Here is a 17,023-nt window from a genome sequence, read left to right as displayed (position 1 = left end):
TCTTAATATGCGAACTTGGTAACAACGAATCAATTCAATAACATAAAGGCTAATCACTCTTCACCTTCGGCATGAGCCTGAATCCTAGCCTTACCGACCACAGCCATCGTCTCATTTTGACAAACGTAATCCTTGAACTTTCGAGCAGGCAGCCCAGCCTGGAACATCTCCTGGATCTCAGCCACTGTGCGTCCCTTCAACTCTGGCAAACAGAAGTACAGGTAGACGCACATGGGCAGCGACAAACCAAAGAAGATGAAGCATATCTTGCCACCGATATTCGCCTCGTCCGTATTCAGAAGGTAAGGCAGGATTTGCAGCACAGCGCATGAAACGGCGGTGGCTGACATGATATTGATCGAGTATGTCTTCTGGCGTAGAAGTGGACTGGGGGTTTCACCGCCAACTGCATATGCAACAGCACCAAGAGTAGCTTGATACTATCGAGATGTTAACCTTGACCTCCGAATACCTTCGAGAAAAGCAGCTGGAAGTCTTACCAAAAATCCCCACAAGGTCATAAATGCGACGGTCGCCTTGAGTGCCGAACTAGACCCGATCGTACTAATACCTCCAATGACCAACAGACCCATCGTCATGATTATCATACCGCCAACAATCATCGGTCGGCGACCAAGCCGATCGACCAAAGGCCACGAGCAGATGTTTCCGAAGAGTTGAATAGCGAATGCAACCTGGGCGAGTGCAATGGCATCGTTGACACCGGCGAGTTTGAAGTAGTACCTAAGAAGAGGAATATTAGGCTAGAACCAGCGATTGTAGCTCGTTCGACTCACGTTAAATATCCAGACACGAAATTGACTCCGATAAACTGCTGAGCGATATATACCATGCAGATGATGAGTGTGCGGCGCCCATCCGGACCCCTGAAGCAATCCAACCACGCCGACCCAGTGCGCGAGAGCTCTTTCTCCTGTGCAACGGCAGCCGTAGTGATAGCCATAGCCTCGTCAACATCAAAATCAGGTCCATTGAAGTATCGGAATGATCGAGCTGCTTCCTCGTGTCTATCTTTCATGATAAGCCAAGACGGCGACTCGGCGAGAAAAGGGAGGCCGATAAGGAGAAGACCAGGTGGAATCATCTGGGTGATGATTGGAATACGCCAGGCCAGGTCATCGGATCGGTTGGAGCAGGCGAGAACCGCGGCAGAATTGATCCATTGGCCAAGTACAATCATAGTATTCACCAGCGACAGACAAATACCGCGGACCTTGGGCGGTGCCAGTTCCGCAACAAACACTGGTCCGAGTGAGTGACCCAGGCCAAAGCCAAAAGTACTCAACAGCTTCCCGCCGAAGAGTTCATGGATGCTGTGGCTGAAATATTGTAAGATGATTCCCCCGACGCAAAGTATGCAGCCGACGATTATTGTCTTCTTTCGACCCATCAGGTCGGAGATGAAGCCTGTTGCAAAGGCGGAGCAGAAAAGACCGATGGTACTGGCTGCATTGAGGATTTGTTGATCTGTAGCGCGAATCTCGAGGATGCCATTGGCTTCGACACCGAACTCCTTGAGAAAGGAGTCAACGGCAAGAAGGTTTCCGACGGTACTGACTTCATAGCCGAAATTGATTGGGAGAAGAAAGATGAAGAGGCCTGGGGGGGAAGAGAGAGGCATCAGTTGAGGTGGAGGTGGAGGTGGAAGAAGAAGAACTCACACCAAAGCAAAACGCGCCTGCTCTGCCAGGCTTCCGCCCAGCTGATTCCCTCGTTTGCCCTCCTCGTTACCAGCTGCTCCTCCACATGCTCACTGGCAGGAATCTTTTCGTCCATATTGGTCTTGATCTTATCTCTCACTGGACTTCTCGTGGATGGCCGCTCCTTTAACCTTTCTCCTTCCCTCCCGTGGGGATATCCAACGTGGGGAGACTGCGGAGAACCTGGTCCAAATTAGTCTTCTCCACCAATACTGCCTTTCTAACCGCCAGCCACTGCTTCCAATTACCTTATTCCCCACCCTGACGCATCGGATTACTGCTTTTTCTGCCACTCGGGATGAGGCATACACTTTCAAGAGCCGAGCTAGCCTGAAACGCGCGAGAACAATGGCCCGTTTGGCGGACCGGCATGTCAGAGTCGACAATCTACTGGGGCAACAAAATGGTTGTTTTCACTTTGATGTTGGTTTACAAGATTCGTGAGTAGTTACACCTAAAGGCTGGCCACGGTGGAGGCTGCCACCTGGGCAGTGATCTGGTATCTATTGTGCTATTAGTAGTATATCGCTCCAATGGAAATATATGCATCTAGCTTCGCTAGGGGCTAACTTCAGCAACACGAAGCGACGATTCCGAAAAGCGAATCGAATAGCCCAACCAGACTCGGATGGAGTCACATACTATAAAACTCTGACAGCTACAGCCATCATAACTGTCATGCCATACAAGTGCCACCCGGGCTGGTGATTAATCCCGCCGGCTAAACCTCGGCTGGTCGGAATGCGGCCCAACCCCGGATTTGGGAATCCAAGCCATTCGAATCCGGGGTAATAATTTCCCTAGTTGTCTCCGACGGGGACTTCTCTAGCGGAAAGGTATAAAGGCAGCTTGTGCAAATCGTCACGGCAGTAAACCGAAAAAAAGTTCTAGAGACACCAGAGCGTGCCCAGGTAAAAACGTCTAGCCTGGTTGTTCGGCTTGGAAATGTTCACCGTGTTTACAATAGTACACAGCCCATCTGGCCAGGACTAGGCTGCAGTTCTGTGTCACGGCTCCACCATGATGAGGCTCATTGGATGTTGCCTGTGTATACGTCTCTGGCGAGGAAGTTAGTCCGACCACTCACGAGCCAACTTAACAGGATTCAAAGATAATTGCCTAGTATTTCCCCCTCAAATCAAGCTATTCTCATAATTAAATGTAATGTGACCAGCTACTCAACCCCACGTAATGATACAATCCATATCTTGATCAATATGCTCCCATGTTGAGAATCTCAGAGAGGCTACAGCTTCGACACCACAATCCCTCGCCTTAGACTCCACGAAGCACACCATACCATCAAAAAAAGCATCCATGAAAATAGGGCTTGCAATTGTGGGTGCCACATCAAGTTCGGCGCCTTGGTACAAAGGACAGCGATGCGATCCAGTCGCGATGAATGAGGACGGTGTAACTGGGACGCCGACTGGGGGTCAATCTCGGCGTCATCCTCACTGCCTCATACTTGATGAGGTTAGAACGAGCTTAGAGTGCCTAATCCAGCCCATTGGTGCTTGATAGAAAACCCTTTTATCGACAGTGTGAGTGGTAAGCAAGGTGGGATCTAAAACGGGAGGAGAGTATCAAAAGTAGCCAGTATATGTGAAGAAGGGGCATCAGTCATGAAATTAATAGAGAGCGTAATTAGACAAAAAGTCAACCAAGAAAATAACCGTAACCCAACGACTCGAAATCAAGGCACAGGCGATCGATTCCTCTTATATTTATCCGGAATCTCCCCCAATTCAACCCAAGCACCCTGAGCATCATTCTTGTCCAGAATATTATGCGGGGTTCGCTCATCCGAGATTCTCGACCCAGTTTCCGAGGGTACAACCGTCGTTGCTCCGTCCTTTGCTGACGAAATAGAGATCGTAGTGGTGACCATTGGCGGGGGGAAATTGGGTGACATGGGCGAAGCGATGGCTGTAGTGCTGTAGCCGGCATTCTTGTACTGGTAATTATAATTGTAGCTCGGTCCGGGCGTACGGGATAAGTTGGATTTAATGAAGCGAGTGGTGAAGGGGCGGAATAGAGGCCAGACGGGTGGAATGGACATTGTGATAAGGACGAGCCATTCTTCGACTTCGCCCCAGAGGAAAAGGGTGCCGACGCCATCTATATTTAGTTTTTGGGTTAGTCACATGTTTTCAATATATGCAGAGGCGCCGGGGGAGGCGAAAAGCTAAGGCTGACTTACAGGATGAATCGACGTCGAGAATGAATTTGGCCGCCCAGGTGCGAACAATTGCAGCGACTCCCGCGAAAATACCACAGCCCATGAGGAAACTCAGACCCCACTTCAACTTGCGGTCGATTTTCAATGGGACGAGCATTTGGATTGGGATGATGGCGAGGTAGAAGTCGGATAATGCGGCGATCGCACCCACGAAATAGGTATAATAGACACTCTTGGTGTGGTTGCATTGGTCCTGGCGAAGAGGGTCCCAAAGGGCGTTGACTGGGGTGCATTGGAACCAGACCATGAGAACTTGGGGAATATTGAGAACAATGTTGAGAACAGCCACGGCGATGAGACTTTTGCGGATCTTGGGATCTGTAAAAGATGATATGTGAGTGGTGATTTCTGACCAGAACTACAAAAGGGACCACTTACTGCCTTGTCCGTTCACTTCAATAAGGAATGCAGCCACCGCCACCTTGCCGGTTGGGATTGCCAGATTAAAGAAGAAGACCGTGACCCATGTAAAGAGAAGGAAATTGTGAAGTTGGCCGACTTCCGCAATGACTGTGATATGGTTTCCTAGACCGTGGAGGACTGAAAGGATACCGAAGACTTGGGTAATGGCCGTAAAAAGCTGTTCTGCGTTAGTAAACACACGAATTTCAGAACCCCCTCAATGGGAGGTAACTATAATATTATTTGGAGAATCTCACCCAAGCAACGAGAGACAATATCAATGCGGTTGTACCGAATTTGTTAACGCGCAAGCGGACATACACCCGCATAACCATGAAGATGGTGGCAATGACCGCGAGGGAAATACCCAGACGCAGGTCCGTTGGCCCACGACCACCATAGGCCGGATATTGATCGTGAAGCGACATTATGCGAAAATGAGTGACTGGGGAAACAGGTAGACAACCGTTCCCATTGTAAAGTGGCCAAGTGAAGTGGGTTAGGGTGCGTATCGACGGAACCAGGACCACTTCTCAGCTCGGCGAGCGATGCGCGGAAACTCACGAACCCTTATAAGAAAAGCATGAACCTGAATCGAGGCTGAAAAGCGGAGGTGACCTTCCTAGTTGCACGATCCAATTGCAAATTGTCAAGCTAACCCCAGTGGAGCGGGGGACGTGCAAAAGGAACAAAAAGGCTTGGTTGGAAAGACCGCGGTCGATCTGGTGGAACTATTGAATTGTTCGGTGGATACGGAGGGTCCGACATCCGCGGTTTATTGGACGGATGAGTAGGATTGACCAGAATTCCCTTGGTCCTATTGACAATTCCCATTGACAGATGTCAGAAGTTTCCCACTTCCAGCCAAGGCCGTCTGCTACAAGTGGTCACAATCCCCTGCCTCGGCACTGATGTATACGAGTACTCGTATGTAGCTCTGTCTCCATCTAGTTCCACAGCACGCGACTGGTAGCATGAACATGCGATCATCCCCCCCACTCGGAATGAAATAGGACCTTGCAGGGATATGTCCCTCGTATTGCATGGCCAACTTCGACCGTGGCCAACCTCGTCCCACGGTTCTGGTGGGGTCCATGCATTGGCAAAGCGCATGCAAACCAAAAAAAAATGCCCCTGAAACGTGCATTCCGGACAAGACTGACCTGACCATGTCAATCATTGCCTCATTTATGATGCGCACCTAGGGTGATCCTAGCCGTGTCTGTGTGTGTGCGGTGTTTTCCCTCTCGCGTGGAATGTGGAGAACCGAATTGTCCGATTGGGCGGCTGATAATTCCACCCTCTTTGCTTTGTGCTCTTGTTCAGGCCGCCCACTTCATCTTAAACCCAGTACGGAGTATAGAAACTTTCACCCTAGCAAAGGCCACTATTGAATTGTCTTTGAGTCTGTTACGGAGTACCTTGTCTAACTTGGGCGATGGTGTACCCCCCATTTCACCGGACTCCATAGACCACCACAATGAGCCGCGTCTAACGCATTGTGCCGCCACGAAGAAGCAATGATCGCCTTAATGCATCCACAATCGGCCTGTACTCCGGACCTTAGCATACGAGTCAGTCGAATCCCGCATCGGCCGGATAATAAGGGTTCGGTACAACTGCCGCATCAAAGTATTTTGGATGATCCCAGTCTTCCTTCTTTCCTACTGTAAACACCTCTCCAACTAGACGCGTCTGATAATACAATCCACCGTTGATCGCCATTTGATCTGCATCGGTTTCAATGCTCCTTCTTAACAGGGAATTCCCAACTCGCGAGGGTGCGATCACATCAACAAGCTCGATTACCAAGGCATTGCCTTTTCCACCGCCCCCTACGTGTGGAGCCGGCTTGTCGGTGCAAGCATCGCTTCCAGTTCATCATCCGGCACTTCTCCACTAGACGGGCTAGCCGCGGGGTTTTAATGCCTTGATTAACCCAACTGCCATCTGATAACGACTGTCTCGCGAGGCAATAATATGGGACCAGTCGCCTTTGGAGAAGAAGTTTCAAGTTTGGTTTGTTAAAAGCATAAACATCACGACCAGGGTACATAATTCACCGATGTCTACCAATCGCAACCTACATTGAACTAAGTTATAGTATTGCGTATCACCAGAGCTCATCCATACCGCAGTTGAAGCCTGGCGGTGAACTAATAATCAAACAACCATACCTTACAAAATCAAAACCATCGCTCTGCAGGCAAATCACACTCCATTTGACTTTCTACGAAAAGCAAGAAACGTCGTATACTACTTCAGTCTCGAATTTAGAGCCTCAAAACTATTCAATATAGCATCGCAATAGTTCGTGTTATTGCATATATGCAAACAGTTCAACGAGTACTCCGGACTCCGGCTTCCGCAGCCAACACTCAAACTCAATTCAAATGCGTGGCAAGGCCATGCGCCTTCGTCGACGTCGATCTTCCGCCATGAAGTATACCGAGACGGTTAAATTGTCTCACACCGTTGGCTCCGCCATGGAATAGTATCCTCGATGACGGGCCGGAGTGTGCGTGTACAAAGGCTACGAGCCCCCAGCAAGGGGCCGCCTTCCTATGGACAACGCGAGCAGCGGAGTACCGGCAGTGACCGAGTGATCGACGTTGAAACCATCCGGGAACCTTCGACAGGGTTTGATAGTCTCTATGGCCCCCTATCCTGGCGGCCGGTTCCAAAGATAATGCCGAGTCTCACAGAGATCCAGGGGTCAAATGGTGGCTCGGATCTGCGGGAAACTATACGGATGGTACTAGTTCCCATCGCAGAAACCTTGAGAGAAAGGTTGCGAAAGCAAATTGTATTCAAGTTAAGTTTTCTTCCTTTTTTGTTTTCTTTTTTCTCGGATGCCCTATATGCCCAGATGGATTTGTTTTTCCACGTGCGGAGAACCGTGGTTGTGTCCGTCTCTAAGCTTCTAGTTAACGACTAGTATACTAGTAGACCAAACTATAGACTAACTATTCCGCTCTTCTCTACCATGGTAGGTATACTACTAATAGTTCGTCGTAACAATCACAATCACTATTGTGATTATATTGAACCTTACAGGACACACCCCGTCACAGATAAATGATTCAAGTCCAGGCTATTAATATCGATTCCCTAGTTAGTCCCTTTCCGCCACACCTCCACTCCAAACTCACATCAGACGCCACCATCCGTGCCACCGGGAGGGGCAATACAGTTCAAGTTGCACTGAAGACGGGGCCCCATTCTTAGTAGATCGCTAGTCTGCTCATGATCGAGATCTTCCAGTGTGATTTGGAAGTAAAAATTCCATGAAACTGGAGCAATATATTCGGTCTGTTCGAGTTTATCCCAAATGCGACCGGGAAAAGGCTAGATACTATAGTATACCCGGTTAGTAAACAGCACAACTACCGGCACTATTTTAGTAGTAAAGTACTTTTTCGAGTCAATGGCAGAATACAACCATGCCAATACTACTACACCTTCCGAGTTACAGTAATATCTGACCTGCATAATGTCTAGTATTTAGTATACTTTCCACTTTGTGTGTTGTCGGTGGTGGTGGTGGTGGTGGTGGTGGTGGTGGTGGACTTGGCTGGGCAGTCAACAAGTCAGCAAGTCACCTGAGGCTCACCTGAAGTCGAGTCAGTCGTGACTTTCCCCCCAATTTCAAGTTACTTTTGCTTTTTTTTCCTTCATCAACGCTCCCCCCTTTCGCCCTTTGCTTCCTTTTCCAAATTTTGCTTTTTCTCTCATCTACACAGAACCGCCAATTTCCTGGGGTCTAGAAGCCTGCGACCGAGAGTGAGAGTGGGGCGAATTGCGTCGCTCCAGATCCTCGAGATCACTCGATCTCCGGCTTTCTCATGCCGTCTCACCGATGCGAGGTACATTAGTCTGTCAGGAACGTGGAGACCCTGTAGCATCTGGAATCCAATCGACCATCTTCCCTCAACAAATGGCCTCTCCGTGTCTCAGACCCTTTTCGCCTCGCGAGATCACAATTGGCTTTGTCTCGCGGGCTCGGCCGCTGCTAATATTTTAGGGCGACTTACTGCACCAGCTTCACAATCACCACGCATCGGACCTGCCCACGCGCAGAATGCCCAGCAACGAAGGCGCAGAGGGGAGAGGGGAATTCTTCTCAATTCTTCCCATCCATCCCGCATGCAACAGACAACAGACAGGAGCCCGAAAAATGAAATCTATATAAAGACCCACCAACATCATTCCTTCTGACGATCAGATTCCCGATCGATCATCCGATTCCACATCCCCAACCCCAAACAAAATGTCTTTTCGATCTCTTCTGACAGGTTTCCTGGCCTTATCAAGCACTGCGTCCGCCGCTGCACTCGCACTCCACCCACGCTCGTCCATCACACCGCCAGACGGCTGTCCCATCCCCAACTGGACCGTCTCCAATTTCAAATGGTTCAATGGCTCCCACAGTCTGGACTGCGTCCACAGCGATGTGGATAAGAACACTAAGGGGTGTCTCTGCGGCCAGGGCTGGTGCGATCCAGACCCAGCGACCTGCAACGGCTCAATGGTGAACGTCTGCTGGACCGGCATGCCCAATTATGAGCCTTGGGGCTATGGTCCCAAACAAACGCTCGACATTGGCTTCGAGGATGGTCTGACCTGCCACGACGAGTACATCGGATACCGCATCCACGATATCGCTCATGGCGAGAGCAATTGTGGCTATGCGGATCGTGGCGCTGGGCGCATCGTTGCATTCTACGGCTCTTCCAATGAGGCTAGCTCTGTCGGTCATATGGATTATACCCTCGGCAGTGGCCATTCTCTCAAGTGTGAGAATGGAAGTTCTATCACTTACTCCGGGAGTGTCGATTTCCCTCTCACCTGCGAGCACGATTCGTACTTCAATGCCACTTGCACGGCGCCGGTGTTTGAGGTCCCGGTCTTGAGTTATCAGTGGGTTTAGTGAGGCGTCAAAAAGGAGATTCCGAGCTTCGCATGGGATTCTGGGCTCCCACCGAGTGGGGAGGGATTTTCCCGTCAAATTCATTCTATAGACGACCGCTATACTCACCTTTCTGCCTGTTATGCTTCGTTGGCTAGGACGTTTTTCCATTGACACCTTGGCATAGACTTGTTCGGAGATATTGGGGATGGGGCCGCGGGAGGTTGATGGCACAAACCCAGCTTGTGATACCACAATTCCGAAAACATATAGTGGGTACTCTTTAATGACAGAATTGAGGACTTTTACTGGTAATTCTGATTTCAAATTTCCTGTGTGTATATGCCTAATTGCTTCCCTGGCTACGAATCGTAAATAGCTTCATGGTGGAACTTCCAACTAGATCAGATCATCGAATCCACGACACAATTCATTCAAAACTTTTTCTCTCGAAAATGCCGAGCAGCAGACTAACTTTCCTATTCTTCCTACTTGACTCGACGCTTGTTGGATTCTGCGGGGTCAATGATGAGTTGTGGTGGTGTACCAGCTCCCAGAGTTGATATCTACAATATATAGGAATAAGCTTAAGTTCACTCTCTTTCTGTATATTCAGTTGAATGAGTCATTAATCAGGACACTGACAGCCCTCTTGGACTTCAAGAGCCTCCAATTAGAGTTTCGAACTTCATGCGAGGCATGGCAATGCCGAACGTAGTATTTTTCAAACAAGACAATTATCAGGATTCAACTTAATTTGTAGCTAGCACTTCCGTTGCTCTTGCACATGCTGCTACATTTACTGGTTTGTCTGAAATTTCGTTGAGTTTGAAGGAGATATCAACCGGCACTCCTCCTTCTCCATGTCCAACTTCCAGCAGATACCACCTTCTCTCACTTCCTCAACCTGACATCATTTCTTCAACCTTCCGTCCCTTTTCCAATATTTCATCCAACCTACAGCTTGCATGACCATTCAGGCACATGCGTCTTCTGATCGACATTCTCCTCGTTCGACCGTTGAAGAATCCGTCTCATTTCCACTGATCTTTCGTCACATCTCTTCTACCTCCCATCCTATCTCCAACCTTTCATCCAACTTACACCTTGCGTGATCCTTAAGAAAGACCCATATCCCCATCGGCAACCCCCCCTCGTTCGACTGTCAACGTATCTGTCCGATATCCACGGACCTTTCATCACATTTGATCAACAGCTTCATTCCGTTTTCAGCACTCAAATCAAGCGCCATGGCCACCGAATTTCACCTTTTCCCGTTCCTCCCCTGGGAGCTTCGACGGATGATCTGGCTCGAATGCATCGAGGGCAGGGTGGTCGAGCTCGAAGTCCCACCCGTGATGTACCTGTCCGCTCACTCGGAGAACTGCCTCTCCTGGACTGCCCATCAGAACACAAGACCGCCTGTCGTGAGTAGAGTATGCCAGGAGTCTCGAGAAGCTGTCCTGAGCCAGTGTGCCTGGGCCCTGGATGAGAGAGATGTCAGCCACCTCTTCGTTGACTACATCCCCATCCCCACCCGCAACCCGTGGTTCAACCCAGCGAATGATATCGTCGCCTTCAGCTCGCTGGGATGTATTTACCCGGATGAATGCGCGGTCTACGGCAAAGATTCTTACTACATGCAGTTCGCGAAACAAGCCCAGGACATCGTCATCCCGGCCCGCCTCATCTACCCTCTCCGTTATCTACGACTTCCCATGGAACTCGGGGGGGTTGAAGCCAAGAATCTCCCGGGTGGCAGCAGACCAGCTAAGTAATCTCGCAAGCTTCATGGTTTGCCTCAGGACCATCGAGGTCCATATGCCCCCGGTGCAGTTCCTCAATTCAACCCTCTCTGGCCGCACAGGCGACAGTCTCGTTCACATCGTCGACATCTTCGACGCGGCGCAGATCGAAAAGATCTACGAAGAGGTCAAGAATGTCTACCCGCAAGAGCAAGACATTATGACCGTCTTCGCGCTCCTCCGTAACACGGAGAGACTTCATCGAGAGGTTACCAAGTGGCAAAAGGACGTGAAAATGAACTGGATGTCACAGAGATACGGAGCCTCACACTCATACGACCATAGGGTCTACGACGAGGAGCACAATATTCCATCCCGCAACCCCGAATGCTTCCTCAACCCGCCTGGCAGTGAGCCCAGTGCGGAGCCCATGAATCGAGCTCGTTTCGTCGAATTCTATGCCCAGACCCCGCCACGCTTCGACGAATTCATCTTCGACATGGATGACCCTTGGGTCCAATGGGCCCACGACGATATGCCAACCTTCCGTCCCGTCATCATTTTCCGACTCTGCGTCAGGGGTTGCTCATCCCTCTGCTCGACCAACACCCGGAGGGAGATATACTCCGGGAGATACTTGCACGACTACACTGACACCCTCATGGGGCAGTATCAGTCGATCCGGCTAAATGAGCGCGCCGAGGAGAATGCCATGGCGGCCGAAAGCCGAAAGACCCTGAAGAGAATTTGAGGGGGAAGGGGTGTCGGGATGGGAGTTTCCCTTTTCAAAAAGCGTTGGTAGGTGGTTGGCGTCTGGAGAATTCAATAACATATATGGTTGCGGAGTTAGTGCATATAGTGCATACTAGTCTAATGGAAATTCAACATTTCCATTGAGCATGCTAATAGATCCACTGATCTATTGGTCCCATCACGTACATAAGAACCTACCAAAGTAGTGACTCGCATCAATACTAGGTTATCTGCTAGAACATCCAACACGCCGAACATGCGCGCGGAATTAGAATCTTGTAAGGATAGTGGGAATTAGGCCATCCCCTAGGCACCGGCACTGCAAAATTTGAAGTAGATTCCGTAGGACATACTAGTATTTCTCCTTAGGTAATTGCAAACAGGAAAATTATCCATCTATCGAACAAATTCTACTATCATTCCTTCTTACTCCTCTGGTTGTTCGAAAAGATCAAGATTCTTGCGAGCTATTTGCTTGTAAATAAAAAAGTAAACTTCCACGTATACGATTATGCTGCTCATTTTGGTCCCATCGGAAAATCAAACGCCAGCCAACAAAAAATCTATGAATGTACCTGGATCATCTCCTGGATCATCTTCAAGAAGTTCTGCCGATACTCATCCGCCGTAGTAGTAATCGACATAGGCCCCTTCTGCCCAACAACATTGAAAGTCTGCACAACCCCCGACAAAGCCTGCGCATGCAACTTATGCTTCGCCCAAAAGAAATCAAGTATAGTCACACGATACTTCCACCTGCCATCCGCAGATTGAATCCCCTCCCGCCAAGGACTTTTCCTCCCCGAAGGTTGTTCCGGATTCGATGACGCGGGAATTCGCACGAGAAAGAACGAGTAATCGACCACATTCGCATCCTGCAGAAACTGAGTATCGGCCTCAACGGCTTTCAAGAGCGTCTCGGAATCCGAAAGTCGCAGATGAAGCTTGTCGTTGAATGTATCTGCCAATTTGTTCAGAGTCTCCTCGCTGACGAGGGACTCGGGCATCAGGTCGCGCTCGGGGTAGAAGTAGTTTATTGGCTTTAGGTCGTATGTTTCCCAATTATCGCCGTTGGGGTCGTCGGCTTTGCCGCAGAGTGTGTTCTCCATGATTATGTGGTGGGCTGGGGTGCAGCCGCATAGCGTGCCGAGCGTGGTGTACGGGGATAGAATGTAGTCTGTTATCCAGACGAGAACGGAATCAGGGTTCTTTCTCATGAATTCAAAGTATGGCTCTAAAAGGTCTGATTCGAAAAATGTGTATTCGAAATGGCGGGGGAGACTTTTAATCACATAGTGGCCATCGAGTGTTGAAATGAATGTCTGCATATGTCGTTAGTCGTCAATACGAACTGGCACTTATTATGCCCTTCTCAGTGTCGAGTCTGATAAAAGAAACCTACCGAACCAGAATAGCCAAGATCGCCCATCATCTTAAGCGGAGGCTGGCCACTCGTTGTCCGAAAACTCGCCTGGTATTCATTTTCGTCAAATCCCCACACCTCTCCGCGGAGTTTTTCAAAGAGGTGTTTTTCGTGTCGGATGAGTTTGATCCGTTGGAACGTGAAGAAGGCTAGAATGGAGCCCCATGCTGATTTCTTGAATCGGTCTGGATCGCGGAGTAGCCCGGCTTGAATGGACTTGGCCAGGGCCTTTTCCCGCCGTTTTGTTCCCATTATGCGATGAAAGGGGTTATTTATGAAGGAGTTCGGTTCAGGAGAACACGAGAAAAACGTGTTGTGTAGAACTGGACCTGCTTTTGCAGATGTTGGTTACCTTGGATTGTGGTGACGTCAGGCCGGTCAATGCCCGATCGGCCGATGATCTGCACTAGTTAATATGGAAAACATCAGTTGCACTAAGGGAGATAACCTTTGTATTGGCATTAAAGAAATATTTCTGGTGTTTGTTATTTATGCTACCATTCACAATACTACTTTGGGGTGAGAAATGAGTTCTTTATGGTGCGGCGCCAGCGAATCTTAGAATCGTCCTGAACATATCAAATCCATTGTAATGGAGATTTTTTGGTATTATGTAATAATATAACAAGGATTAATGCAGATCTTCATCAATTATAAAGATCGTATTGATCACGGAGTGTACAAAGTATTACCAGGCAAGATAACCCACAACAGCCAGAGCAAAAAGAGAGGACAAGTACCAAGAAGCTGTCTTGGAAGCAACGCCATTATAGGCAGGAGAAGTAGTAGCGGAGACACCAGTTAAGGAGCTGGTAATCATGGATGAGCCACTCTGGATCGACTGGGTAGTCGAAGAAATAAATGCCGAAGATGACGGAATGGTGGAGTGAGAAATGTTCAATGAAGCGTGATTGACTGCCGCACTGGCGTTATCATAACCACTCACACCACTTGCAGTTTCTGTACTTCCTCCATTGGATTCAGTAGTAGATTGCGTGCTGGATCCATTAGCTTGACTATTGGGAACGTGAGTCGGGGAAACATTGATCGTTTCAGTACCAATGACAACAACAGTTTCGGTTACTGGGGTGACCGTGGTACTGATATAGCTTGCTGTCTTCTCGGTGGTAGATCCAGAATTGACCGTCTTATAGGTTGTGGCCAAAGTTGCGGTCTCCGTGATGTAGGTAACAGTCGTGAGAGTAGTAGCAGCATCTTGGTCACGAGAAGGCGCCTGAACAGAAGCTGTAGAAGTAGTCTCTGCTTCGGCAACAGGGCAGACAGTCACGTAGGCGACCACGGTCTCTGTGACGAGCGAGGTAGTTTTCTGGGAATTGGCACAGTGCTTTACGTGTGATGGGCACACTACCGTAGGATGAAGCTGGGTGGTGAAAACTGTAGATGTAGTCAAGCTTTCATGTTGTCCATTAGATCCAACCACTCCCGTTGGACTTGCGCCAGCCGCGGTCTCTTCAGCGGTGATGGGACAAATGGTCGTATAGGCAGCGATGGTTTCTGTGGTGATATACGTGGTTTTTTCTCTCGCGGGGCAGTCGAGAACTGACGATGGACAGGCGGTAACAGTATGTACTTCAGTAGTGAAGACGGTTGAAGTGGTGAACTGGGCCGGAGCAGTGGTGGTAGTTTGTCCGGTTGTTTGAGTAGCAGTTCCAAATACAGAAGTGTCCATAGTCAATCCTGAACTAGCTGAGTTGCCCGGGGAGCCGGTTGGTTGGTTTCTTTGTTCAGATGATGCCAGTGTGGAAGGTACCGGTCCGGAAGACTCATGTCCTGAAGGCTCACTTCCTGGTGGAACTGGTGCAGATGGTGTGCCTGTAGAAGTCAAGGATATCGCGGATGTGGAGATGAAAGATGCAGATGTATGCACAGACACGGAAGACGCTGGGTTTGAGACAGAAGACGCTATCTCGGAAGGCGCGGAGACAGAGTGTATCGGCACCGAAGACGCAGGCGTGGAGAACACAGCTGGCGGAGACACAGTCACGGAATTACTATGCGTAGGGGCAACGGGTGTTGATGAGGGTCTAGCAGAAGACGGGGGAGCAGAATGAGGTGAAATCGTAGCAGTGCTTCTAATGAGTGGAGTAGATGAACTTCGGGGTGATGGGGTCGACGAAGACACACCGACTTGAACCGGACTTGGTGTCACGATGGCAGAAGAAGAAGCAATGTGTGCAGATGTGTGTGCAGAAGACGACATAACAGCAGAAGAGGAGGCAGCTGATGACTGAATCAAGGACACGCTACTGCTAGATGCCGGACAGGGGTTACCATCCAATCGCATCGCAATGTATTCGATGACATTGTTATCCGGGTCCTCATAGTCGTAGGGTAAGTAACGGTAGACAAGCGACGAACTTGGAGAGTAGCAGATCCCCTGGAACCAAAAGGTCCCAACACAGTTTGAGTACTGCGAGCAGACTTCGATGCAACCCCATATGTCATCCTGTCGCGAATTTGTGATGTCAAAGCCCGAATAGCTCTCGATATTATAATCACATAGGACTTGATAATAGTATCCATCGTGTTGATAGTATCCATCAACACATTGGGAGGTGGTGGGAAGTGTGGACAGGGTGGAAACACTGCAAACTGAAGCAGTTGGGGTCGTTGCAACAGCAGATGAGACGGCACTACTACTAGTAGCGATAGCGGGAGATGGAGATGAGGTGCTCGTGGGAAGAGTGATTGTCGCCGTGATAGTTGTCGTCTGTTCCACCACCGCCGTTTCAATTGAGAGTTGGGTCGAAGACCCAGTCGAAGTAACAACACACGGGTTGGTGGTAAATCTCTCCAGTGCTGCATATGCGCCGTTGCTAACTGCAGCCGTTGCCGTGACTTGGCTCAACAAAACGCATTGATGATTGAGCGAATTATAGTTGGCGGCCTCACAGACCCCGCCGTAGATACTGCAGTAGAGACGGCATTGGTAAGAATTGCCGAGAGGAAGTATAAGCCTGGCAATTCCTTGCAAAGAAGCCGTCGTGCACCACTCTTGCCAGTAAGCCCCATTGCTAGACCACACGCCATTGGTGCACTGAACATCGAGAGGATTAGTGGTTCCAGGGGTACATGTGGTCTGGGTAGTGGTAATTGGAACAATACTCGTGATAGTATTGGTCACTGTGTCAGAGTAGGTTGATGTAAAAGTAGTGAGCGAGGTAGCAACTGGTGCTATAGCTGTGATTGTGACGGCAAGTCCTCCTTGTACTAGGAGCGCCAAGAGGACCAATGGCGAGGTCCAGGCCCGGAATTGACCCATGATGGGATATGCGGAAAAGACTGAGAAATATTGAATTCAAAAGAATGGACGTTCTGGAAAGAACAGAAATTAATGAATGAATCGGTGAATTATCGGGAGGATGGGGGTATTCGAGTTCTTATTAAAAGTGCTGACAGGCCAAGACCAGATCCCGAATCAATAGATCGATCCAGGAACCATCTCACGAACCTGATTAACCTAAGTGTGGTTTGCCCCCCCTCTTATCCACCGAAGAATCGAGTCATCTTTGCCGACGGGCTGGGATGCTGGATTCAACCACTTCTAAAGAATCTCCAAGCCTTCATCTAGGCTGTCTAGTATGCAGTGGATTTTGATGATTTCTTGTTAGCACCGACCAGAATACCCAAAACATTTCATAAAGCGTTCACGCAAACAATGTTTTCATCGTATGTATTCCAAATGCTATGACACTTACATAGATAGTGGATGTTTAGCGGACATCGCCGTGGACTAGTCCACATCGGGAAGAAGATAGCGAGGATAAAATAACCACGAGTATGAGACAGCTCGTGGTGAATCAGGGT

General features: G+C 49.2%; 6 protein-coding genes across 6 annotated transcripts; 2 read left to right on the top strand and 4 right to left on the bottom strand.

Annotated features, from left to right (window-relative positions):
* Window positions 1–53: 53 nt before the first annotated feature.
* Window positions 54–1,797, bottom strand: N7481_003289 (uncharacterized protein; the record flags this gene model as incomplete). Its single annotated transcript, XM_057262508.1, has 4 exons — window positions 54–440; window positions 501–744; window positions 798–1,620; window positions 1,683–1,797. 4 exons carry the CDS (start codon window positions 1,795–1,797, stop codon window positions 54–56), a joined length of 1,569 nt encoding a protein of 522 aa, XP_057124169.1.
* Window positions 1,798–3,417: 1,620 nt separating this feature from the next.
* Window positions 3,418–4,793, bottom strand: N7481_003288 (uncharacterized protein; the record flags this gene model as incomplete). Its single annotated transcript, XM_057262507.1, has 4 exons — window positions 3,418–3,842; window positions 3,925–4,281; window positions 4,342–4,543; window positions 4,623–4,793. 4 exons carry the CDS (start codon window positions 4,791–4,793, stop codon window positions 3,418–3,420), a joined length of 1,155 nt encoding a protein of 384 aa, XP_057124168.1.
* A 3,842-nt stretch (window positions 4,794–8,635) lies between these two features.
* On the top strand, window positions 8,636–9,295 carry N7481_003287 (uncharacterized protein; the record flags this gene model as incomplete). Its single annotated transcript, XM_057262506.1, has 1 exon — window positions 8,636–9,295. One exon carries the CDS (start codon window positions 8,636–8,638, stop codon window positions 9,293–9,295), a length of 660 nt encoding a protein of 219 aa, XP_057124167.1.
* A 1,229-nt stretch (window positions 9,296–10,524) lies between these two features.
* Window positions 10,525–11,770, top strand: N7481_003286 (2EXR domain-containing protein; the record flags this gene model as incomplete). The annotated part of the gene is made up of 2 exons (XM_057262505.1): window positions 10,525–11,048; window positions 11,080–11,770. 2 exons carry the CDS (start codon window positions 10,525–10,527, stop codon window positions 11,768–11,770), a joined length of 1,215 nt encoding a protein of 404 aa, XP_057124166.1.
* A 565-nt stretch (window positions 11,771–12,335) lies between these two features.
* On the bottom strand, window positions 12,336–13,447 carry N7481_003285 (phosphatidylinositol phosphate kinase family protein; the record flags this gene model as incomplete). Its single annotated transcript, XM_057262504.1, has 2 exons — window positions 12,336–13,094; window positions 13,175–13,447. 2 exons carry the CDS (start codon window positions 13,445–13,447, stop codon window positions 12,336–12,338), a joined length of 1,032 nt encoding a protein of 343 aa, XP_057124165.1.
* A 436-nt stretch (window positions 13,448–13,883) lies between these two features.
* On the bottom strand, window positions 13,884–16,478 carry N7481_003284 (uncharacterized protein; the record flags this gene model as incomplete). Its single annotated transcript, XM_057262503.1, has 1 exon — window positions 13,884–16,478. One exon carries the CDS (start codon window positions 16,476–16,478, stop codon window positions 13,884–13,886), a length of 2,595 nt encoding a protein of 864 aa, XP_057124164.1.
* Window positions 16,479–17,023: the final 545 nt, after the last annotated feature.

Source organism: Penicillium waksmanii (assembly GCF_028829765.1).
Source record: "Penicillium waksmanii strain IBT 27052 chromosome Unknown utg000004l:1.0-5674109.0:1.0-5678898.0, whole genome shotgun sequence".
NCBI classification, from domain to species: Eukaryota; Fungi; Ascomycota; class Eurotiomycetes; order Eurotiales; family Aspergillaceae; genus Penicillium; species Penicillium waksmanii.
The sequence above is the reverse complement of the archived record's forward strand: the minus strand, read 5'-3'. Positions and strand labels throughout refer to the sequence as shown.